Source organism: Rhagoletis pomonella, unplaced genomic scaffold (assembly GCF_013731165.1).
Source record: "Rhagoletis pomonella isolate Grant_MI unplaced genomic scaffold, Rhpom_1.0 Rhpom_scaffold_00002, whole genome shotgun sequence".
Classification (NCBI taxonomy): Eukaryota; Metazoa; Arthropoda; class Insecta; order Diptera; family Tephritidae; genus Rhagoletis; species Rhagoletis pomonella.
Window position 1 is genome coordinate 75,467,143 of NW_023458556.1, and position 26,994 is coordinate 75,494,136.

Consider the following 26,994-nt stretch of genomic DNA (forward strand, 5'->3'; position numbering starts at 1 on the left):
GTAGTACTTCTGATAATGCAATTCAATCAATCTTTAATTTGCAAAATTTTTACATATTTCTAACGAAAAACGGTAACCATGTTATGTGACCATCGATGGATCATTTTTTGGCATTTCCATTTGGTGTTTTCGATGGTTGGAGCTAAACGGTTTCCGCTTTTTTATTCAAAATGGAAATGTGTGAAATGAAGTAAGGTACGCTATTGACTCATAATATTATCCATCACCCCACCGCCTGCCTGCTTATCATCTGCTTGATTGTAGTCAACCTCAATATTTTCAATTTCGTTTTTGTTTTTTTTTTTATTCCTGTTTTAGATTCAAATACGCCTGATCCCCCATGGTGTTAGTGTTATGTTCCTCCTCGTCCTTCTGTTGGGTGCGCTGTAGCCAAACATTTGTTATTGCACGTACAGTGACACAAGCAGAATGAACGAAAATATAAGGAGGGAAAATAAATTAAAAGAAAAAGAAAATGTATAACGTTGTAGTTATATAGTATCATGTCATTGTTAAAATGTTACTTAGAGAAATAAAAATGATGAAACAAGAAGAATATAAATGTATTTTTACTGCATTTAAATTATTGGTTACGAAATGCATTATTCCAAATAAAATTAATATGAGAAACAATTTACGTTTGTATGTGTTTTGTGTTACAATATACTGAAGACGATTTACAAGCTTTAATGGGAAGCGGTGGAGTGCGATTTGTGAACAACAGTTTTTAATGAAGTCAAAATGGGGAGAGTTTGGATTTACAAATATTATGCTGTCGATAAACGAGGCAACTGTTGAAGCAACGGGGTCATATCGTCGGTCGCCTGGACAAAAGATTATCGTAAGCGCCAATTTTTCGGTTTTTAGTTATAAAAACAGTAATATATATTTTTAAATAATACTTTTCGACTGGTGTTACCAGTTCTTCAATATCTCCTTTAGTTTTCGAGATATTGACTAAAATTTATTTCTATAATCTAGTATATTAGTTAATTATTAATTAATAATGTAGTCATGCTAAACTAATCAAGGTCTTTCAAATGGCGTTATAAATTTTTAGAAATCTCTTTTAGTTTCCGAGGTATTGGGCCGTATGTATAAAACCTAAGCAAATCGCTCAATTGGGGCCCAATTAGGAAGAAGGTCGAAAGAACACGCGATTTTCCCAACCAGTGCTCAAAATTTGCTCAAAGTGAACATGCATACGATAAAACGTTTTTATCGAAAAAATTTCAATTTATGATTCTGTTAACCCATCAGTCCCTTCAATAGTGCTTTAAAAACTCGTAGAAACCGATTAATTTTTGTTGATAACGCGAAACATAGTTGAAGCACGTTTGAAAGCTTGCTTCATCAGCTGTTTGTCACGACGCGTCACCTTTAGCATTGTTTACAATCAACGGATCCGATACACATGTGTGCATAGCGCTATATATGCGCATAGGCTCCGTACACTGTAAACGCAGAGCCGAATGTGACTAGCGGTGGACGAACTTTAAAAGCACCATTAAAGGGATTTACATTTATTGGGCCCCAATTGGGACCTGACTGTGAAGAACTTTGGGCTGTGATTGAGATGAGGAAACTTTAAAAAATTTTAGCAGGGTTGACAAAAGATTTAGCGAGGAAAGTACCGAAGCTTCGAAACAGAGGAACAAGTTTGATGTCGCTTGACCACATCGCTGAATTACCTACAGCGTTAATAAAAATATTGAGAAAGTGGCTGGGTCATAGTTTCTAAAAGCAGAAAAATAATGAACGGCGGCGCTTTAGTCGCTACTAGTAAGACAGAAACATTGTCAATAGCAGAAACGAAAGCGTCACTTGTTGTTCTAACAAAGTATTGAACGTGCGTAAAAAAGAGTTACTCCATACTTCCAAGTAAGTAAGTACGTTTTACTTCAAAAAAGCTGTGATTTCGTTCGTATTATTCAAACTGTACCAAACTTCGTCAGATAATCTACTATTTCGAATCTTACACAGAAATCATTAAGCTTACCATTAAAAGTGTTATTTTGAGTGTTCACTGCATTTGTTTTCTAGTGTTTTGAGTGTTTTATTGTAGGATTAATTTCCAATGTTTTATTTGTATTTCTGAAAGTTTTCTTACTAGTACTTATCAAAAATTCAAAAAAAGAAAACCCTAATGCAAAAATGGGCATTTCTAAATTTTACATGTACCGTCCAAAATGGATTTCATTAAATTTACCTCAAGAAGTTTGTCTCTGCATTTATTGCGCTAATTTTTATATATTGCTGGCTGCTTTGAAACCGTACCTAGCGCGTGATGAAACTACCGTGTCGCAGATTCGCGAAAAAATATTGTCATCTATAGTTTGCTCAAAATACGAAAACAACTGCGTTTTACATGAATGTAAGAATTGTCCGGGGCCTCAAGTCATCACAATGGATCTTCTTGGATTTTCCGAAGACTTCGATGAAGAAGATACAATTAATTACGCGGTTTGGGAAGACAATGATCTAATTAAAAAAACATCGATAAAAAAATATCTAAAATATTTGATTGAGTGGACAATGAAAACAAGTTGTTGTTGTTGTTGTTGTTGTTGTTGTTGTTGTTGTAGCGGCTACTAAACCCCGCTCGGGTCGGTTCATCCGTCAACGTTGTCGTCCGTTTCAGCTAAGGGGAGGCCCAGGAAGTGCGCGACTTCGACAAGGTCTGTCCATAAGGACAGGGGCGTCAGCAGGGTGGGGTTCTCGGGGCATGTAAAGAGGTGCCGATAGTCATGTGGCGACTCTTCACATGCCGGGAATTGGTTGGTCACATCCTCATTAATTCAGCTCAGGTATGAGTGTAGCCTGCTGCAATAGGCACAGCGAAGTTGGGCTATTGTGGTGCGGGTCTCCCGAGGCAGACAAAGTTATGTCCCGTCCACGTCAGGTGGTTGTGTGCCTAGAACGGCATTCACAGGGCGGGAGTCTACATGACTTGAGACCGATTCCTCTACAAGTACTAGGACAAAGTTACGTAGCGGGAGTCTATTTTCACCTCCTAGGACATATCCATGTTAAATGCGACAGCACAAAGCAAGAGTGGTAGATTTGCGAGGTACTAGTACCCTGCAGTAAAATTTAGAGACAGTCTCTTAAAGCGCTAGTTCCGCCCTACACATTTCAGAACCATATCTGATCTAGTGCAAAATGGCTCCAGAGAGGGACAGTTAAAACTTTCGGTGGGTTAGTTGCGCTCTGTTGAGAAGTAAATGCACAAATTCTCACTTCTCGTACAATACGAAAATAGCTCAGCGGGAAAACCTCCCACTCTAACATCGTTGGTCACGAGTTCTAATCGCGGTGGAGGCAGTTGTGATTTTCAGATTCAAGAAATTTAAATTAATGAGTGCCGCTTAAAAATTGAAGAGAAAGTGATGAAATTTAATATAAACAAAATAAAAAAAAATAAATAAAAATTGAATAGAATGCAATCTCTAAAAGAACAGAAAAAACGAAAAAATATAAAAAAAATTTAATAATCAGAATTTTTTTAAATAAAAAACTTATTGTCGCAGATGTGTCCAAAATGGAACCAGTGCAGAACTAGTTCAAAAGTTCTGCAGAGGGGGGCGATTTCCACTTCGTAGGACATCGCCATGTAAAAAGAGACAGTTGAAAGCATTGCGTTGGGATAGATCGAGACCCAGTACCGCCTCTTAAACAGCTAGTTCTGCGCTAGTCTTGAACTAGCGCGATTTACTGCAGGGTACTTTCCGCTGCAGGGTACATAAGTATGTATGTATCTACAAACATACACAGTATGAATTCCTATGTGAAACAATTTGTGAATTAGATTCCATGTACTTCCATACATATGTATGTTTTAAAAATCAAATTGAATAAATATGAATTATTAAACATAAATATTTAGGAAGAGCCTGCCTGAAACTATACAATAAAGCAAAATGCATGTATAGAATTGACAAAAACAACCACGCTGTCAAGTTTAAATAGCGGCAAATCAGCTGCACTTGATAGCAGTAGGTTGAATAAGGAAAATGAATTAGCAACACGAGTTTACGGGGTGTCCATAGCTCAGTAGTTAACGCTTCTGACTTTGCACATCGATGACGTGGGTTCGATGCCTGCTGAAGTCTAGAAAAAAAAGTCTGATTAGGACATGTGGTGATCTCCGAAATAGCTGCTATAACTTCCACCGCTTAGACTTTGTTGCTTTTTCCATTTTTCCTAATAAAATAATCGTGGTACAAAGCTCAATAACAATATTAAAACAAATATTTATGTACATATATAAAATTTTATGAAATTTAGAAAATTTTAGGTACTGCAAATAAAGTTAAAGGCATTTTTGGGCATACACATACGTAGATAAACGAAATATAAAAGCATATCTTATGGCTTATAACGATTTTAAAAGCATTTTGAGGACTAAATATTAAGAATTTATTGGCTTATTTTAAGCGCTTAAAATAAGTTTTTAGGAGCATATTTTGGGTTGCCCTATATATGACATACTGTAAAACTAGCAATATTCGTTCACCCATTTCGCAGAAATTTCAAACTTTCTGACACAAGCCATCATTGAACTTCCAAATAGTGTAAGGTAGCCAGTGCACATTCGAATGCCTATAACTTTGAAGCCCAAGGATTTATTAAAATATTTCTTTTACAGAGACATATATCTCACCATGCCTAATCATATAACCTAAAAAGCCCAGTTGGTTTCGGGTTATTTAATGGACAATTGATTCATATTGTTGAAAGAATGCGTACATGGTTTGACAAATTTGTCAAGTTTGCTAATAGTTATTCAATTTACAAAAATACAAAAATTGGATACCTTTGGAAAGGTAATGAATTGGACTACATATCTGTTTTAACAGATTTAAAAAGTTGCATAAAAAAATTGTTAAAAGACTTTGTTTTTTTTTTCAAAAAATATCTTTTATATTCCCAAATTGTTTTCACGAAACTATATTCAGCGAAAAGAGAAACCAATTGCCTTTGAAAAGATTATTTCCGAGATGGGGTCTCAAAAGGTCCAGAAGTTATGAATATTTAAAGTTACTCTAAAAAGTAAAAATATAATCATCATGTAGCTGATTCTCCTTAACCACACTCACTGTAAAAGAATTCAAAGGGGTTAATGTAAAGTGGTTTTTACCAGCATTTTAATCTTATGTGTCCCTCCTAATGATCGAACGAGGGTATTAAATATTAGCCCTGTTCGCGTACGCACTATCCAGAAAATCCGGTACTAATTTTACTGGTTTTTACTGTATGGCGTATTGGTAGAGCAAAAATGACAGCTGAACTTGCAAGTTTTACTGGATTTTTTCTTTCCATTGACATAAAGTTGAAAAATGTTGAGTGTTTTTGTATTTTGAACCGGCGCCATCAGAAAAAAAGTTTATTTTTTTAATGATTCTAAATCGTTTCTAAAAATAACACAGGCTAACAAAAATGGAAAAAAATTTGGTGCGGCAAATGTTAAAGACTGGTGTTGATAGACTGGTGCTGATTAAGAATACACCAGCTCCAGATTTTGATGAAAATGAGGTCAAAGTGTCAAAAAATCGCATTTTTTGCAATATTTGAGAAGCTCTAAAAAAGAAACAGAAGGTTATAGAACCTGCCACTAAGACTTAAAGCTAGAACTCTCGACAACTATCTCTGCACCTTGACATGATGGTAACTTAGTCATTTAATGAAGAGCAAAAACTAATTTTGGCGAAGTTTGACTACCTACCGCAATTAAATAAAGCGAGATACAACCTTCCAATTATGCTTAAATTAAGGCTTGAACTTTCGACTACAATCCCTAAATATACCATCCCTGCACCTTGATCGGATGGTCACTTATAGTTATTTATTGAACAGCGAAAACAGATTTTGGAAAATTGTTTTTGTTTTCGATAGCACAATTTTCTAGTATTTTTTATTGTGTAATAAATGATTACACAGTAAGGAGGCAAAAATATAACAGCTAAATGGCCACCCACATACACTTAATTTTACCCTCTAGATTACGATGCCGTTTTCAGAAAATCTGAAAGTGAAATTTTCGTAGTTTATGACACTGTATTCAGGTTTTGAACTTTTTTTCTGAGAAATGGTTTTTATAGCTGATCTTACTTAACTGGGGCCTTTTGAATTCAATGGCGTCAGATTGGCTCCAGATAACGGTACTTAAAAATTTGCTTAAATTTTATCTTTTTTGTTAATAATTACCTCAGTTTTAAAGTTATTTTACAAAAATTTGCACGTGACTGTCTTTTGATATTACCTTAACTTTTTCTCAAAATCATCGGAATCGGTTGACTATAACATTTAGCTCCCATACAACTGATTGTTCAGGAATGTGGTTTTGCGTTGTAACTCATATTTTATTTCGTAATATTTTTTAATTTTATTAGGTTGTACACTATTTGGACTGAACTTGGGTTCTTTTCATTCCCATTCTGGCATATTTTGACAGTTTCTATTGTACGCCGGATCGTGAGCTTGATTTTGGGGGGGGAGAAATAAGAATCAAAAATTTTGTACACCCAAGTTTGATAGACATTTTATTTTATTATATTATATAAGTTTATAAATGAATTATTGGGCAATTCACAAGGTGTTGTGAAGTTATATTTTCCTAACAAAAGTTGTGTTAAAAGACGACGGTTGTGAACACCTGTTACGATTATTTATTATATCTCAGCACTTAACCTCACATAACACCGAATAAACATAGGTTGCAGAGTTGCATCGTCATGTGTTATTTTTCTTCACAAAACAATAACAACATTTTTACAACTGTCATGAAATATCATGACTTCACGACAAACACGACAAATACGACACCTTGTGAATTGCCCATATATTTTTACAAATCATATGTTTTGAGTCATATGTTTTTGAGACAAATACACCGTAGTAATTTTAAAATTTCAAAATTACATTTCTCGACTGAAAAATAAGATATTCGAGCTAACTCGACGGCACACAGTGTGTTTTTTAACACTTCATGACAATTAATCGAAGCGCTTTCGACAGAAGCAATATTTTGATATGAAGCAAAATGGCTTTGAAAGCTTATTTGATTACCTTTCAAGGAAAAATATTGCCATTGAGCCACAATCACTCCTTGACCTTAAACAAATTGGTCAAAATAGTGTTCTTTGAAAAAAAGAACCTGCAAAATCCAACAGATGTATGTAAAAAAAAAAACATTTTTTTCCAACCCCTCAATTTGAAAAATGCATTATATATTGCATTTTTTATTATTTGCATGCAGCTGCGCATCCTTCACACAATTTTTATCCCTCGAAAAACAAATCAGTTTTAGTGCTATTCAAGACCTTTAATTTAAGCCACGGTAGAAGTCTCTAGGCTGAGAGCTAAATTATTACGATTCTAAAGTTAAACTTCGAAATTTCATTCGACATTTTACGCAATTTTTTTTTTTTTAATTTCGGAGTGAAAGCTAGTACAGCAGTTTCGAAGTTTGGTTTGAAATTGTTATAACTTGTCTCTCAGAGGGCCTAGAGCCTTGGCTCGAATTAAAGGTCTTGAACTGCACTTATTGTTCGAGGGATATAAAATTGAGTGCAGGATGCACAGCTGCATGCAAATAGAAAAAAATGCAATAAATAATGCATTTTTTAAATTAAGGTGTTGAAATTTTTCTTCGAATTTTGAACAGTGGAATCGTGTTGCTCGTCTCAAAATCTATAATACTAGTATAATAAAAAATACATACATTTTTTGTTTTGGAATAAATCCCGTGTACTTTGCATGTTTTTTTCGAAGAACACTACTTTTGACCAATTTTTTTAAGGTCAAGGGGTAATTGTGGCTCAGTGGCCACAATGGAAAGGGATTTACTTTAGCTTTCAAAACCATTTTTTTTCGTATCAAAATGCTGCTTCTGTCGAAAGCGCTACGATTAATTCGCGTGCAGTGTTCAAAAAGCAGACTGTGCGGCTTGTGAAAGGACAAGAGATGTATTTTAAAATGCTGTGCATATTTTTTTTCAGATATGAGTTCGGCGAAATGGCCAATTTCATATCAGAAAAAAATTTCAATTAGCACGAAATTGTTCCGGAAGTAGAATCACAATACCAAGAGTGTAATTGAAATTCTTAACCAAACTCGGATTTCTCGACCAACTCGGATTGGGGAGGGAAATTTCCCCTCAAAAATTGTAAAAAACCGAATTTCGTGCTCAGAGCTTGAGAAACAGCTGATTCACGTTGTTATTGTTGCTGCCACGCCGACCGATTTGTCTGCAAACCAAGCTTGAATAAATAAATATGTACCTAAGTATATAAGGACTGAAAATACATCAACAGGCAATTCACTATTGCATAAAAACACAAAGTAAATACAACTAATGGCTGATACTTTTTCCGTGTTTGAGCAATAGTAATATGAAAAACGGATTTTGTAAATGGTAATTTCCAAACAAAGTGCTATTTTTTGGTGCCCCTTTTTAAATTATTTTATGGTGTTAAAAACGAAAAAAACAAAAAACAAAACAGCATTATACAAACCATCAACAAAAACGTTTTTTTTTATTATTGTAAGCCGTTTTGTTTTCTTTTCCGAACGGTATTTCCTTGATATATGATACCTACTCCACATAAAAACATTTGTCCCCACTCAGGTTATATTATGGAAATCGGTTAACGTGGTCCAAAGTTATGCAGTAACATACATAAAAAAAATAAAAAAAAAATATTCCGACAAACTGATAACCTTCTCCTTTTTGTAAAGTCGGTTAAAACAATTTTAGACAAAGAAAGATTGAAAGTAGCTTAACTGTATGTGAATGACTACCATAACTTTTATTGCTTTGTTCTATTTTTGCCTGAAAAATTTTATCAGTATAAGCGGGACTTTCCCAGAATGACACTTTTTTTAATTTTGCCGCGATGTTAACATTAGTTGTTTTGCTTGTTGTACGCAAGAAGTTATTGATCGAATGACCTAAGAAATAACTTGACAAAGGCATTTATTTTGTGTGTTTTGACTGAATTCGTCATTGCACAATGGTAAGTAGGGCTAAATATTTCTCGAATGCCACCCATTATTTTATGCAAACAACGCTATAAATAAAATAATTACTGTCTGTTTAATGCTTAATGAGTTTCAATGATTTCCTTGTTTTTATATTCTCGTGAGATAACTCTTAGAAAAATAAAAATAAAAATGTGAAATATTTCCAGAATGTCACTTTTAGGTGAAAAAGGATTTTTTACTTTAATAACCCATTCCTCCAAAAGTGTGCAAATGTCATACATACATATATGTTAATTTGTTGCCGCAGAACATTAGCATATCTGTTAAATGAGTTTGAAAGTAGAGAGTAAATAAATAAATAAAGTAGAGATGGGCAAACCTCGTCATCTTCTACGTGAGACGTTGTATCACGCTTTTTCACTCGTGGGCGTGAGCGGTTTTGAGAGAAAAATCTCGTAATTTCCGTGATCGTGCGTGACTGAAATTTTTGCTGACTTGAGCGTTCGTGAATTACGTAATTTTCACATACATATCGTCGTTTAAAGTGCAAAACCGCGTATCAGCAAAATGCAAAACCGCGTATGTGAAGTTGTAGAAATTTTTTTCTAGAGCGTAAAAACACTCATATTTCAGAACGGTTCTCTTTTTTATAAAGCAATCGCATTTCTGGCTGGTATATTTCAGGACGAATGGATAAGGATTGAGCCAAGAGCTTCTGTGAGCAAATCCAATTTTTGGCAGCCAATGTCAGTTACGCGGTTTTGCAGAATAACGATACGCCATTTTGTACTTTAAACGACGATATGTATGTGTATTTTTAGCCAAAATGCGGAAATACAGATTTATTTAATAAATACAGGAAACCACAGTTGTGACGATGCTTTACAATTATGGGAGAAAGCTTAAGATTTGCCAAATTTTAAACATACCAGCTAGCTCAGAAACTAGTGAAAGTTTTTTTCTGCGTCAGGTAGAATTCAAGAAGAAAGACGTACACGACTACTTGATGAAAACCTCGACTATAAAAATTTCGAGCTCTTTAATTCTACTTTTTAGAAATATTTTTGGTATGCAGGTTGTAGCCTATTCAATTTTAGTAAATAAAGTGTAAGCTTAAAGTAGCTTCGACTTATCGTTGGTTTTTGGCAACAACATAACAGATCGTGAGTATGCGTGATTTACACGCACGCGCCCATCTCTATTCCAAAGTGATATGCAAATGTTTAAAAAGCAAGCATTCGATCGATTTATTGGTCGGTTTCCTATTGATTTTGACAACAAAACGGCCAAAGAAGATCCACTTTAAACGCTACTTCCAAATCAAAAAATAAAAATAAACAGAACTATGTAGCTCAACGAATAACACTGTACGGAAAATCTCAAGTTTTGAAATGACACAAAAAAACGCCGAAACACGTAAACTTAATTTTGAGTCGTAGATTATGGATATGTACATGTATGGTTTTTCCAGATCAGGTTATTTTCGCAAGATATTTTAATTTCTTATGAAAAAATTTAAACTTTAAAAAGACAAAAATTAAAAAAAAACAACAAACCCTTTGAAATTTGTTTTATTTGTATTAAAGCCTGTTCTTTTGCCAACCAATCAAACTACGAACGATGATAACACAGTGCTACAAAAAGCATAAAGTAGAAATACCTGGTAAGCTTTTTATATTTTCTGGTAGGTCTTTTCGAGTAAAACCTGACTCGAAATATTAAAGTTTGCCAAACACCCCCAAAATCTTGATTTACCGTTAAAAACCGGTTTTTCGTACTTTTTCGCACTTATAAGCCTGCAACTTAGTTCATTATGAACCGAGTTCAGGTTTATTGCCGGGTTTCAAAAGAAGAAACTTTGGCCTTTCGAACGATGTATACTTGAGTAAATTAAAAAAATTAATTAATTAAAGAAACCTTAAGAGATCTGTGTGTATTTACCCAGCAAACACATTTTTTTTTTTCAACTTTGGTAAGGTTTTTACGAACTATTTTATAAGAAAACCGTACTAGTCCTAAATTGATTGTAAAACTAAATTTAATAACGAGTAAAACGAGTGTTTACTTTCAAAAGTCGGATGGAAGTTTACTGAGTAATCAAACTTTTTATGAAAACAAAATTTTTGCAAAAATATTATTTTTGACTATACTACTCAAAAATGTTTTCTTGACCGTTTTTTCTTAATTAAGCATCATCAGTTTATCGTTGTAGAATATTCTGAAATCATTTTTATACCCAAGCGCACTTGTGCGCAAGGGTATTATAACTTTGTTCAAATAACGATTGTTTGTAACAGCCAAAACGAATCGAGATAGATATAGACAAATGTATACAAATGTGCACACGATAACTCGAGTAAAAATTGAGATATCTTAACGAAACTTGGTATGCGTACTTTTTCCAGCGTAGGACGGATGGTATTGAAAATGGGAAAAATCGGACAATAATCACGGCTACCTCCCATATAACGGTAATTTTCAGAAATACGAAAACTGCGATATTTTGGTAACTAGTGAAGCTTATTCACTCAAAAGTGATATTTACAAGGATTTTGAGACGAAAAATAATAATATTATAAATTTTTGAGAAATGGGTGTAGCTACGCCCACTTATGATTACATCTGTATATCTCGGTAACCGCTCCACCAATTTCCCCCAAACTCGGCACGGTGTTGGCCTTATTATTATTGTGATTTTATTTTTTCCTCCGAAAGTTTATTAATTGTAGCTATTTCTTGGTGAAAGTGTTCTCCTTGTTCATCACTGAACTGGCCCAAATTATGTGGGAAGAAGTCCAAATGAAGGAAATGAATTTATATCGACATGTTAGAACCCATTCCACCGTAAGCATTCACAAATTCGTTCACAACCTAGGTCGCTTCTGTGGCTTCCAACGAAATTATTGCATAGCGCTACAAAACACTTCCATGCACGTTTTTCTACAGACTTAGCTTGTTCAAAAAGCTCACTTCGCTCATAATTTTACAAATTAGAGGTCCTGTAAAAAACCCTAAAATTCAAAAAAAGATATAAAACCGATGAAATAGTATTAGATGAGAGAATAAAAAATTAATACCTCCTTTTATTTTGGCTTCACTTAGTTTTGGGAACACCACTTTAAGATAACAAAAAGCGTTGCTATTTGCATCCAATTTTGTTACAATTAACGGATGGATTGCACGAAAAAAAACCGGTTTTCCTATGGGACAGCTTTGCAAACCGTGCTATCCGTGCACCGTGCAAGGGCTTTGCAAGACTGTGAGAATACCCATATAGTTTCATATATCCTAGGATTAAATGCAGTGGTGGTGGGACAACATTTTGAGCTTTGGTCAATGGGACGTTTAAAACGTTTTCCTGCCTATTTGATCCGGCTCTCGGAATGGCCGTACCTTGCAATCATAAAAAACGTCAAATTAAAAAAAAAAAACCATAAAAGTCATAAAAAGTTTTATAACTCAGTAAACTTTCATCCGATTTTTGAAAATAAACACATGGTGTAATAATAACAAGGTGTTGTCAGTAACTTAACCTCACTTTTTCGGCAGGTCTATTCCGGTCACGCATTTTAAAGTACTAGAAAAGGTACTAATTAGTTACTACTTTTAAGCCGTTGGTGCATACTATTTCAAATTAAATGTAGAAAAATGTATAATTACAGGCTTATAAGCCTGAATATATGTTTGTATCGGCAGCTCCACACAGCTGGATATATATTGCCACTTTAAAAAAGTAAAAGCCGTAAAATAAGGCAATTTCCTATAAGACTGTAAATGATTTTCTAAATAGATTAAAACACATAATGGTGCATTTACATGGTATGAATCTGTTCATAAGCCGTATGAATTTTCCTATAAAAGAAGCACCAACTCTATAAAGAAATGAATGAAAGCGATATATATTTAACATTTCTGACTTATATACTTGGCAAGTATTTTTTTTTTGTAAACAAGAAACAAAAAAATTTCATTTCGTGCTAACTTCGAAACTAGAAGCTTATTTTATTTTTAATGTGCTTTAAAAAGGACCTACTGCCAATAAAGTCTTGCGGTTTGCTATTTTTTCAAATGTGTCATGCTTCCATTCAAACATCTTTGTGGATAAACAGTTTTTTGTTCAGAAATTGCTTGTTTACTTTTTTTGTCTTTCATATTAAAAACGTTTGGCATAAGTTGAAATCATAGGGATGCCGTTTTCTTTCGTTTCTCAATGCATTTTATACTTGAAAAGGCACCAAAATATGTATGCAATACTTTTACATATTGTGATTTAAAGTACAAAACCGCGCATCAAGAAGAAGAAAGAGGTTGCCTAAATTTTATAGGAGAGAGTAAAATTTGTCATAATTCAAAACGGTTCCCTATTTTAAACTTAATTATCTCTTCTATCTCGTCTATTTATCTCGTATGTCTAAGTATCGAAATTTTAGTATAAATGATTAAGGGCTTCATGATAGGAGCTTCCGGTGCTCAAAAATCTTTTTTTTGGCACAAATGTCAGTTACGAGGTTTTGCAGAACCACGATACGCGATTTTTTACTTTAAACGACGATATACAGATTGGCGCTTACACAATATGTTAGTGTTTGGCCTAGCTTCTCCTCCCATATGGGGCGTGCACCTTGATTTTGTCACACAAAGGGGAAGGGCAGTTTTACGCCGACTCCGAACGGCAATTGTATTTTGATGAGAAGCTGTTTTCATGACAGAATACACTCGGAGGTTTACTATTACCAATAGAAGAGCGACAGCGAACAGCGGTGTGTATATATCGATGGCTGAGTGGAAGATCGACCTATCTCGGCAGCCAGTTCGAAAACGCCCTATCTCAGAAAACTTTTCAAAAACGCCCTACTTCAGAATTTTATTGAAAAACACTCTATCTCAGAATTTGGTTGAATAACGCCCTATTTCATAATCCGGTTCAAAAACGCCCTATCTCAAACGAAAATACATTGAAAATAAGCTGAGATAGGGCGTTTTTGAATCGGCAGCTAAGATCGGGTGTTTTCAATAAAATTCTGAAGTAGGGCATTCTTGAAAAGTTTTCTGAGATAGATCGTTGTTGAAAATTTTTCTGAGATAGGGCGTTTTCGAACTGGCTGCTAATAGGTCGATCTTCCACTCAGCCATCGATATGTAATATAAAAAATAATGCGAGGTACTATAAGAAAATGTACCCAAAATTCAGGAGTAAATGAAAAAATGCTCATTGAAAATAACTCACATGTATAAATTAAATAATATAACTTAAGCGGTTACAGCGCTAAACAAAAGGAAGAGTTAGAAAAAATAGCAATGCGGTTTGAAGGAAACATAAGACCACAAAATGTTTGTTTCGTTAATTCTCCCAACCTTTTAAGATATGACACTCCATTCATTGCATTAGTTTGCAAATATACACTTATTGTTCTACAATGGCAAACATTTTCGTGGGATGTTTTTTCTTTAATTTCGAATTGAAAATACATTACGATCATATTGTACCGAAATAAGTGTGGTATCCCTGCATTTTGTAAAAGCCAGAAAGAAGCATCAACTGTATGAAAAAATGAGAGGGAGAAGTATACATGCCTTCTATAATTTTGACTTATATGTATATTTGGCAAGTCTTTTTGTAAACAAAAAAATACACATTTTCATTTCTTTGCAAGCTTGGAAAATATAGGCTTATTTTTACTTAAATGTGATATAAAGCTCATTAAAATGTTGTGTAATGTCTTGTTATCATAGTGCTTTGTATTTTTATTGTCCACCATACGTGAATTGTTTCTATTGAAAAAGATCTAGTACAAAGATTTTTTGTTGTTTTGAAATTGTTTGTTTATTGTTTTTAATTTTTAAAATTCCTACATTTGACATGTATGTGAATGGCGGAGTTGCCGCTTTCCTCCTTTTCGGTGGGTTTTATATTAAAAAAGGCATCAAAATGGGAAAAAACCTCCTTGGTATCTCTGCATCTGTTAAACTTTTTATGGGAAGATGTATGAAAATCCAACTTGCTATAATTTCATATGCTTAACAGTATCACAACAGTATGTTTACAGAATCTCCCTATAATTTTTCATATGAAAAAATCTATTATATGCATCCCACTCGATATCATTGAATTCCTCAGAAGAACATGTAGTCCCTCTATTTTAGCTTATCAACAGTTCATATGGCTTCATACCATGTAAATGCACCATAAATATCGATAATAAATATAAGCGAATTCCTAATTTAACCATGCAGCCACTCTATTCTAGTGTATCAGTAGTTCATTTGGCTCAATATTATGACAATGCAGCAAAAGTTATTTAATATAAAAAATAGCCTTTGCATACGATTTTTGTGTACGTTTTTTTCCATTGATAACCACGATATCTTTTATTTTTCTACTTTTTGAGGACAAAAAGTATACAAATCCAGCAATATTAATATTGTTTCGAAAACACCAAGTTCTTTAAAAATCGCGATAAAACGAATTTCTAAAATGGAGTATTTTAGATACTATTTCCCAACGAATAAAAGTATAAAAACTAAGATCGGCAGCACTAAAAATCAGCATGCCGATCTTGTCAAAATCACAACAAACACGTCGCTACTGACAAAACCTTGTTATTATTCCACCATGAATAAACACTCGTTTTACTTGTTGTTAAATTTAGTTTTACAATCAATTTAGGACTAGTATGGGTTTCTTATAAAGTAGTGCGTAAAAAGCTCACCAAAGTTGAAAAAAGTTGGAAAAAGTAAAAAAAAATGTGTTTGGTGGGTAAATACACACAGATCTCTTAAGGTTTTTTTATTCGCATATATATCGTTCGAAAAGCACAACTTTCTTCTTTTTAAACCCGGCAATTAACCGAAACTCGGTTCATAATAAACTAAGTTACAGGCTTAAAAAGTGCGCAAAAGTACGAAAACCCGGTATTTTTTAGTGTCGCACAGTGTAATCTAAGGATAAATAACCGAGTTTTAAATGGTCAAATGAAAATGTGCAATAATTTTTTCATGAAATAGGAGCAAGAAATAATGTTAGCCATACGCCATGTGGAAAAGTTTAAGGCGGATTCGTCGCTTTAGTTCAGAACTTTTCTTCTACGTGGTTGTTGTTGCGTTTCTCTCTCAGAGAAGGAAAAGTTTAGGACTACAAAAATGAATCCACCTTTACTGACAGAATGAAAAAAACTTTGTTTATTCCAAAAATACTATTAAACAGGGAAATTGTCTTTAATAACTGCTCGGCAAATTGGACATAGCGCTTTTGTATGCTCTTTACTATGTATGTTGAAAAAATTGCTGGCAAACCGTAAAATGGTTTCATGGAAGAAACAAAAGTTGCCGTTCCTGTTCGCAGCATATAACACACAGAATATTTTTGAGTTTTGAGTTTTATCTTCAGTTGAAATTTCTGCTTATCATCACTTGCTTCGCTGATAATTCCAATTACTTGAACATTTAAAAGCAGTTTCAGCAGTGAACTAGTGTCATTTTATTATTTTTTTTTTTCTAAACGGTTATAATGCCACCAGTGCATAATTGCGAAAGGAGGGGAAATGGCGCGGGCGGCGGGCGAATGCGGACCGCCGCGACGCTGGGCACTTTCAAAATTCGTCTACTTACAAATTCGCCCCTTTAACTTGTTCATACACTAACTTTTGTCAAATGTAACGGGGTGACTACGTACTAGGATGTTAATCCCGTGATCCCGGTCTTTTTTAAGTCCCGGGTTTTTCGGGATATGTAATTTACACTGGTGGCAATAATAGAAACGCTTTATGTTGACCAGTTTTGGCTATATTTCTTTTGTTTATTTTAGGGATGTGCCGGATATAGATTTTGCCGGATAACCGGATTCCGGATATCCTGTAAAAAATAACAGCCGGATTCGGATATCCGGTAGACTGCTGCCCTTAATAAATTTTTTGTTGTTGTTTTTTTTTTTGTTTTTTTGCCGGCTCGAGTTCACCTCGACCTCCGCACCGTTTCTGATGCTACAGAATTTACCATTTCGAAAACACAATTACGCACACATCCGTGCGATGCTATCGCAGTGAAAAATGGCATCTTATAAACAAACAAAAAACAATCTTCATCAAATTCTTTTCTTTTGAACAATCAAGATGTTTTGTTTTCTTACGTTAATTTTTGTTTAAATTATACAGGACCCGGCTATTAACCTTTTTCGTTTCCGAACGCGTAGGTCTGCAATTTCGGCACGACGAAATGAAGAGCTGTGAATGTTCCAATAAATAGTTGCGGCATTGTTGTAATTTTTTCGGAACAGATTCGCACCGTTTTAAAACTCTTTTTTTTCTGACGCCAATAAAGCTAAAAACTGGGTTGTTGATGAACTAATTCGAAATTATAAATCAGTTAGCATGGAGGAACCAGTTGAATCATATGAAAAATGCCGAACTATAGTGAAAGCTTCCATCGAAGATCGAGCTCACGAGGATATTTGGCAATGCTTTGAGGAAATCGCCAACGGCTCTGATGCTGATTCTAGTGTTTCTAGTGATATGGATAGCCAAACGATTGGTAGACAAGGCAGCGAACTTACAAGAAAAAAGGCAGCGATTTATGAACTAGAAATAGAGAAATATTTGCAGCTACCTCTTATATCCAGACAAGAAGATCCCTTAACTTGGTGGAAGTATAGCCGCAAAGAATTTCCAAATTTGTTTACACTGGCAATGAAGTATCTCTGCGCGCCACCTTCCTCAGTGAACTCGGAAAGAGTATTTAGTGCATCGGGTAACATTTATGTTGAAAATAGAAATAGGTTGTTGCCCGATAATGCGGAAATACTTCTTTTCATAATGAAAAATATACAAATTGTTAACTTTGATTACTATTAAATTGGATTACAAAAATACAAAATCTGGGATAAATTTCTAAATTGAATCTTCTATAATCGATATCCGGAATCCGGCCGGATATTAGCCAGTATCCGGCCGGATAACATGATAACCAAAAAACGGCCGGATAGGCCGGATTCCGGATATCTACCGGATACCCGGCACATACCTAGTTTATTTAATATTAAATTTTTTTTTATAAATGTGTAGCTCAATATTCATAAAACACCTTGCGACAGGCAACTTTGCAAACAAAAAAAAATCAATATATTTGCCAAGCCAAGGGCCAAATATAGTAAAATTACGTTCTTAATTTTTAATTTAATTTTAATTTACGGGTAGGTATTGAAAATACCCTTTTATAATTTTATCCTTGAATATCCTTGAAATTTTGCAATTCTTATTTTTGAAAAAATTATATGTTAAGGACTAACTTTATTAGCTTAAAAAAATTAAATAGATTCAAGGTGCATTTTCAATTCCTATTTGTCCTTGTGAACTCAAAAAAAAACTATTTCATCTGGTACCCATATTTTTGCTTTACATTGCACGGAATTTTTTAAATAAATTTTGGAATTAATCATATCTTTAAAATTATAGTCTTTTTAAAAAAAGTATGACGTCAGAGAAATGCCCATTTATATGCAATTAATTATATGTACTACGAGGTAGACTTTTATAAAAAAATGTAAATTTTGAATAAACAAAAGAAATATAGACAAAACTGGTTGAATTAAGGCGCTTCTTTTATTTCTGTCACTAGTATAATGAACTTCTTTCAACCAGAAAATAAATTTTTTGACTTAATTTTTTTTTGCATCGAGCTTTTTTCGACATACCTTAAATTACTTTATTAGTTATGTACAGGCTAAAGTATTATTAAATGCATATAAATTTAATTACTGTCTTTCGTTCTGTTACTTATGAAATAATTTTCACTTTAAATAAAAAAGTACCTTCCAAATCCATTTACTTATTATTTATTATATGGTAGGAGAGCTTCTCAAACCATATTGATGCAATTTTTTCATGTTAAGTTGTTGAAAAATAATAAATATCTAAATCCCGGGATCCCGGGATTGAACCAACGACATCCCGAAAAGCCCGGGATCGTAAAAATCGAAAAAATTAACATCCGTACTACCAATTTACATATGTGCACAATTTTGCTTTATTACTCAATTGTAAAGTTTAAAAGTTGGTCTTATTGCTCAACGTGAAATGAAGTAAAGCAAATCTATATCTATATTCCATATCATCATCATCATATATATAAATAGGCAATCATGTTTCCTTTACACCCCTTTTACGGCTAAACTATACTTCTAAGGTATAAACAGTTATATATCATTAGAAAGGTATTTTGATGCTGATGTGCAGCCAATTTTTAAAGTTTCAAATCAGTTTAAAATAGAGCGAAAAAATCAATTCAAAAGTCACACCAATACCAATGCCATACATGTACATGGTTGGGGCGGAAATGCCCCCTAAATGTATGCTTTAATATTGATAGCGAATTAAAGAAACGTGCTAAGCAGCAGTTCAGGAATAAAATGTATGTATGTATGTACATGAATAGATTAGACTCAAACAAGGAAGAAGGTAAAGTTGAGTATGGAGAAGAAGAAAGTGATAAATACAGAAATTAAAATAAAAGTAAAGAAACCTAGATATAAAGACAAAGAGGAAGGAAAATTTAAATACCTAACCTAATAACAATGGTGGGGGTGAATATGTAAATGAAGAAAAGAATGGACATATTTAGATCAGGATAAAGGAAAAGATAAAGATGAAGATGAAGATGAAGATGAAGATAAAGATGAAGATTAAGATGAAGATGAAGATGAAGATGAAGATGAAGATGAAGATGAAGATGAAGATGAAGAGGAAGATAAGGATAAAGACATAACCCCTTAACTTTAACTCATCTTAACTTAAAAACTTACTCCACCTGAGCTCACCACACATTAATTCACCCCACTTTAACTCCCCACACCTAAATTCACCACACCTCAACTCGCCACACCTTAACCCCCGCACCTAAATCCACCACACCTAAATCCACCACCCTTAATTCACCACACCTCAACTTTCTCACCACACCTTAACTCACCTCAACTCACCACACTAAAATTCACCACACCTTAATTCACCACACCTCAACTTTCTCACCATAACTTAACTCACCACACCTGAATCCACCACACCTAAATTCACCACACCGTAACTCCTACACCCAATTCCACCACACCGCAGCTCACCACACCCAATTTCACCACATGACATGATATCACTTGATGTGGCATCAAAGGCAACATCATTTGGCATAAAATGAACCAAAATAAATAAGATTTAGATAGAGGTGAAAAAAGGGATAAAAAGGAAATACAACTGAAGAGTGTGCGATGTTATATTGTGGTGTGTTATGCTTCATATGTTATGTTATTTATTCTTATGTTATGGTTATGTTATGTTATGCCAAGTACTAAGCTAAACTCCCCTCCACTTAACCCATTCCAACTAATGTTATTTTAGCTAATTCAACTTACATAAACTATCCTTAATTTTATCGGTTGAATTTCAACCGCTGGGCGAACACTAGTACATATTAATACGCTAACATAAATTTGGCTCCGTTCGTTTGGCGATTCTACCGAACTGATTTCAAAACCAAGAACACCATTGGAAAGGCATTTTTCTGGAGATGAGGAGAGTTTGTATGGTTTCAAAATTGGTTGAAAATTACGGCCAAAATTGCCGCTTGAAAATTTCCTTATTTGTGTATAGTTGTTTTTGCAACCTGTTCAATTTGAATTGTTTTCTCATTTGGTTTACATCGTATTTAAAATTACACTTTGTAATAAAGATATACATATGTGATGATGAAGAGTGAAAAAAGAGAGAGAAAAAACAATAAGAAATGCATAAGAACTAGGGTAACTGAAAGAGTAAGAACATTTATTAAATTTTTGAAGAGATTTTTCCTTAGCGGCGATTGGTTTGTTGGAAGTAAATTGGTTAATTCACCTGAAATGATGCACACGGCAATGATACACACGGAGAAGATTGAAACGGAAACAAGTGCTTCTTATATATGTTCATAGGTACTAGGGATGTTAATTTTTCAGCTTTTTCCGATCCGGGGATTTTCGGGATGTCGTTATCAAAATCCCGAGATCCCGGAATTAGTGCCGAGATTTAGATATTAATTACTTTTCAACAACTTAAATTGAAAAAATTGCTTCTATATTGTTTGAGAAGCTCTCTTATATTACGTTCAAATTGCCCCCATTTAACTTGTTAAATGAAAAAGAGCTTTTTGGAAAACACAATCGTCCACATTGAACATTTGGAGTTAACTTTGACGGTTGTTTGATTACCAATAAAAATTCGAAAAAAATATTCAAAATCAAGTTTTTGTGTTTCAATTTGTTTTGTGCGAATGTCTGCTTCATGATATTAACGCATACGGATTACTTAGAGACTTCAAAATGTTTAGTTTGTATGCACTATTTATCTCTGCGTACTATGAGACCTCATGGAAAATAACTAATTACCGCCTTGGCCTCTTTTTGGGCGGGCAGACATGCATACAATTTTGATATTTTTTGATAATTTTTAATTTTTAATATTTTTCAGAATATAAATTTTTTTGAACGTTGGCGTGTCAAATGAAAGCTTTTGGGTCTTTATGATTGGTCGGAGCAGAAAGCTTTTTGATACAACTCTGCGCTGAACTGGTTTTCAAACGAGTTAAATGATTTAACTGGTTCAATATTCCAACAACAACTGCATGCGATTTAACTTGTTTATGAACATGTTTTGTTCATTTAACTGGTTCAAGCCCATTTAACATGTTTAGCCCGTCAATTTGAACGTAGTATTACCATAAATTAAATAATAAATAAATGGGTTTGAAACCTACTTTTTTATTCAAAGTGGCGTTTTTATTTTTTCTCTCTGATGTCTGATGTCTCCCTGTTATTTTAAAGGACTTTGTAATTCCCAAGATATGACTAATTCCAAAAATTATTTAAAAAATTCTGGCGACGACTGTTTCGCTGTTTCCCAGGAGATGGTGGTCTACGACTATGCGGTGGGGCTTCTTGGCGGGGAACCGGCTGAGTTGGTTGCTCGCTGGCGGCGATCCTGCTAAATATTCACTTGCGCACATTGGAATAAAACGCTCCTTATTTTGTGTTGGTTTAGCTCATTAATTCGCATTTATTTGCGTTTAGTTTGTTTATTTCATATAATTCAAATTTGAGGTTATTTCTTCTTTAGGAAATCTTTAAGGTTTTAAAAATCTTTGCTTGCGCACAAAATTAGTTGCTTTCGCTTCGGGTATAAAAAACGATGTGATAATAAAATAATGGCTGTGCCGATTGACAATCGATATTCAGCAGTATTTACAAGTGCTGCCATTAACAATATGTATTGAGGGATTTTTGAGCAGCCACACGTCCAACTACCGGCAACCCTTTGCGCTTTGTTTACATTTCTTCTTCGTGCAGCTGAATACATATTGCAACTTGAACACATATTGGTAAGTATAAGAATTCAATAAATAAATACAATGGCTGCGTTTCTTTATACATTCCGGATAATCCCATTTCACAGCCGGAATAAACAGAACGCGTTTGAAATATACATTAACATATCATCAGGAACGTTCTAAAGAATAAGTAAACAAAAAAGTTTATTCCAAACGTTCAGAATGAATAAAAAAAATGCAGCCAATAAGTTCAATTAAATAAACTTTTTCCTTAATTATAGGTTGGAACGTGCGGTTGCTGATCGCGCGTAGACAAATTCAATCCAGTGTAGAATATAAATATGGGTACCAAATGCAAGAGGAAATTTCTTTAGAATTTAATTGACAAGGACGAATCGGTATATTTTTAATCTGATAAAGTTAGGAAGACGAAATTCGAGGATTTCATCGAGTTTATATAAGCCCTTAACGTATAATTTTATCAAAAACAAATATTGCGAAATTTCAAGGATAATATTTTAAAAGGACATTTTGAATACTTATCAGTCCTTCTGCACCAAAAACTTGAATCTGTTCAAATTCTACAGGATTGCCTCTTTAATTTTATACCCGTACTTCATCTCAAAGCACATTTCTCTGAATTTTTTAAAGCATTTTTGAATTACTGACGTCAGAGCGAAAAACTAAAAACGCAAATTTACTATAATTGGCCCATGGTTTCGCGTTATATTGATATTTGTGTTAAAAAATTACTATCGCGCGGTGTTATATATATGTATAATGAGCTAGACATTTATAAAAAAAATATTAATTATTAAATAAAAAAGAAATATAGCCAATACTGGTCAAGAAAAGGGGTTTCTATTATTGCCATCAGTACAAATTACAAATCCCGAAAATCCCGGCATTATTTGCCGAGAATCCCGGGATTTTCGGGACCTTAAAAAGGCCGGGATCCCGGGATTAACATTCCTAATGTACCTAACATTGTACATGAGCATGGTATTAATTTAACAAGAACGTGCTAATAAGGTGTTTAAGAATAAGACTGAGATTAAGTCCAATACAGGAAGTAAAGCAAAGGTTAGTACATACAAAGATGAATAAAAGGAAAAAGGCGAAGGTAAAAATAAAAACAAAAACAAAGATGCGTAAAGATAAAGGACAAAAACGACGTTCAAGGTTAATTTAAACACTTTAAGATAAAGGTGAAGGGGAATATGCAAAAATAAAGATAAGTATGAAGAAAAAGATGAGGATGAAGATCGATATTGTTGTCCGATATAATAATCAATATTGTTATCGATATCGTGGAGAGACCTCAGATTCGGACACGTAAAAGGACTTCAAACTCTACCAGATAATCTACGACAGATAGATTATACCACTCCTCTACTCTGTTTAGACAACAAATTCTCCAGAAGAATCCCATAGAGGAACGAATGGGAAGAGGTCACAGACCTGAACCCAGGGTCTACGACCATATATACAGCTTGGAACCAGCTTAACAAAAGAGTGGGTAGCGGGATCTACTCTGACGAACTCGCGCTAAACCTCAATTTTCGCTTACCTGACCATTGTAGTGTTTTCCCAGCAGGCTCGGTGGCTCATAACCTGCGTCCCCCCAGGACGGCCTATTGCTATCTATTCTGACAGCCAGGCTGCTATCAATCTCTCAATTTTAACGGAAGAACGTCCAAAGTAGCCATAGAAAGCAGGAAGATTCTCAACCTGCTGGCCTCAAAATGCCAGGCATACCTCTAACCTCCTGCTGTGGAAACCACGGCCTTTTCCAGCCCACGTGTGCCTAACCTAACCTATCGATATAATATATGATACGTCTATCAATACAATCGATATTGTTATCGATAAAATAATCGATATTGTTATCGATAAAATAATCGATATTGTTATCGATAATTGTTATCACATTATGTCACATGATATGATATGGCATCACATGACATGACATTACATGGAAAAATATTTTTGTCTATGATTAACATGGTTATTGAAAGCATGCGCATTGTTTTCTTTCTGAATTAAATTGTAAAAAAACGAATAACAAGTTATGGCTCCTTGAAAAGCCCTGGCCCGGGGAAAATTCCCCCATTCCTATCCTCTCGACGGGCCTGGGTGGGGGTAAAGATAGAAAAAAGATAAAATATAACCTTGAGCACATTATATTAACAATTTCTAGATATGTAACGTAAGCTCCACTTCATCAATGTGGCCCAGGGGCACTTATTTTTTATTATATAGGAATTGAAATAAATTCTGTTATAAAAAATTTAGTTATCGAAAATTATCAAGTTACCGAAATTTATCGAGTCATCGAAGTTTATAGTTATCGAAATTTATGGAGTTATCCATTTTTATTGAGTTATAGCAACGAAATTGAGTTGTCGAAATTTATGTGCCAGAGAAATTTGTCAAGTTAATGAAATTTATCAAGTTATCGATATTTATTGTTGAGTTTAGGGATTTGAGTATTTTTGAAATTCATTGAATTATCGATATGTATCAAATTATCGAAATTTATCGACAAACTGGAATGTATCGCTTATTCCTTCAAAGGTTTAAAAAAATTTAAGTCACGTTTTAGTTCCAAAGCAGATTTTCCGGTAAGTAATAGAAACCCTCTCCAAGGGTCGAATTTCGACAGTAGGTGGCGCTTCTGGTAGTCTTTTAATCGCTTGCCTTGTTTGGGTCAAATGTAGTAATTAAAAAAAATGCAATTTAAAGAATCTGAGCCTGCCTAACACTTAAATAGCGTATAAGCAATGTATTCTTAAAGTTTAGAATGTTCTGATTGATCCTAGAAAATTATATTCGGGCAGGTTCTGCAATTCACTTTCGAGTGAATTTCATCTAAAGTCACTTTGAATTCACATTGGACCAGCATTTTGAATCTAAAAAATCTGACATCGCCACCTCGAAAAGCCCGTATATTAAAGTGAAAAGGAGAAAATTATAAAATTTGGTCACCGTATTGGATCGGCCATTTTGAATTTCAAAAATTTGACATCAGATTCGAAATCAGCGACCTCTAAAACCCCGAATTTATATGAGTTTGTGGTGAAAAGGAAAAGGAATAAATTATAAAATTTGGTCTCCATATTGGATCCGCCATTCAAAATTCTAAAAATCTAACATCGTATTTGAAATCAGCGACCCTTTTATAAAAGTTTCTGCTGAAAAGCAAAAAAATTATAAAATTTGGCCGCCATATTGCATCCGCCATTTTGAATTTAAAAAATCTGACATCATATTCGAAATCAGCGACCACAAAAACCCCCAAACACCAAGCTTCACATAAATTTGGTTGCTTCTGGACTTTTGGCCAGGAAATAGTAGTCGCCAGACCATAATGCATTGCTTGGACCTCTAACCACTCAGCCACAGCGGCCGCCAACTACATACGTACTATTTGCCAAATGAATGGCGTTGTATGGATACTCTTATTCCAGCCATAAGTTAGTTATACTTATGGATAACTAACCGGTCTACTCTGCACGTTACCGAACATTTTGCTACCGAACATTTTGTTACCGGAAAATTTTATTACCAAAAACTTTTACCGTGTCTTGTAACCGTAATTTTAAATGCATGGAACATTATTTTACAAATCGTATGGATTTCAACTATTCTAAAAGAGACGAAATTTAATGTTTGGCACTTTATCGGAAATTTGATCGACACATATGTACATATCGATGGTCCTCTACAATAACGACACACTGTTAAGTGTCTCATATCTCTAATTTTTGTCTAATCCTTAATACTTGCTTAAGAGATCCTTAGCACTTACTTAAATAAGGACAAGACGTGGATTAGACAAGGATTGGAGATATAAGACACTTAACAGTAGCAAGAGTTTTAATTTTTTTAATTTTGGATTGCGTCGTTATTGCAGAGGATCATCGATATGTATATCGGGAATTTATTAAAAAAATATGCTTGAAGATATGAATGTTTTGAGTTTGGATGATTTACACATACACATTCTAAATTCAATAGCTTTGGTTCCACTATTCGTATCGTACCCTTCTTTTTTCATTTTAAAAGTTTAAATATTTGCTAGGGACGACTATGTAATAATTATTAAAAATAATTCAATTGTTATTGGCGAGATTTACACGATCCAACATGTGACAACATGGTGTGATGGGTAAAGGTGAAATTAGTCAAGAACGCAGAACTTATACTTAAAAGCCCAAAATACAATAACGCAGTGGCAGTGGCAGCGGCAGTTTTTCGAAATCAGCTGTTTTTTAGAAAGTGTGGTGTCCAATGAAGCGACTCACAATACAGTAGTGGCAGCTAGCAGTACTGCTCAGTTTAGCCCAAATTAAATTCTAATTTCACTGCCACTGCCTTCATCGCAGCAAACTTCGCATGTTGAATTTGACATAAATGAAACGCAGCCAACTTCTGTTGATGTCACTGAAGCCTCAAGGGCAACAACTAAAATGTAAACAAGCAAAAGGGAATGTCAAAAAAGCAGTCACTGACAACGCCGTATTGTGTTTGTTGCGGCAGTGACTGCCAATATTAGCAGTAACAGCTGATTTTAAAAACTGTCACTGCCACTGCGCTATTGAATTTTGGGCTAAACGATGTCTGTATACGCAGAATTTTGTCGATTACTGGAGCCCTCAGTGTTGC

General features: G+C 34.2%; 1 protein-coding gene across 2 annotated transcripts in view; it reads right to left on the bottom strand.

The window, feature by feature from the left end:
* Window positions 1–288: 288 nt before the first annotated feature.
* LOC118734075 (casein kinase II subunit beta) overlaps window positions 289–26,994 on the bottom strand; it is a 59,671-nt gene continuing 32,965 nt past the window's right edge. For both annotated transcript variants that reach the window (XM_036463776.1, XM_036463773.1), the window contains exon 7: window positions 289–384. In XM_036463776.1, the coding sequence (XP_036319669.1) occupies window positions 304–384 (81 nt within the window). In that variant the 3' untranslated portion in view covers window positions 289–303. The remainder of the gene's footprint in view (window positions 385–26,994) is intronic.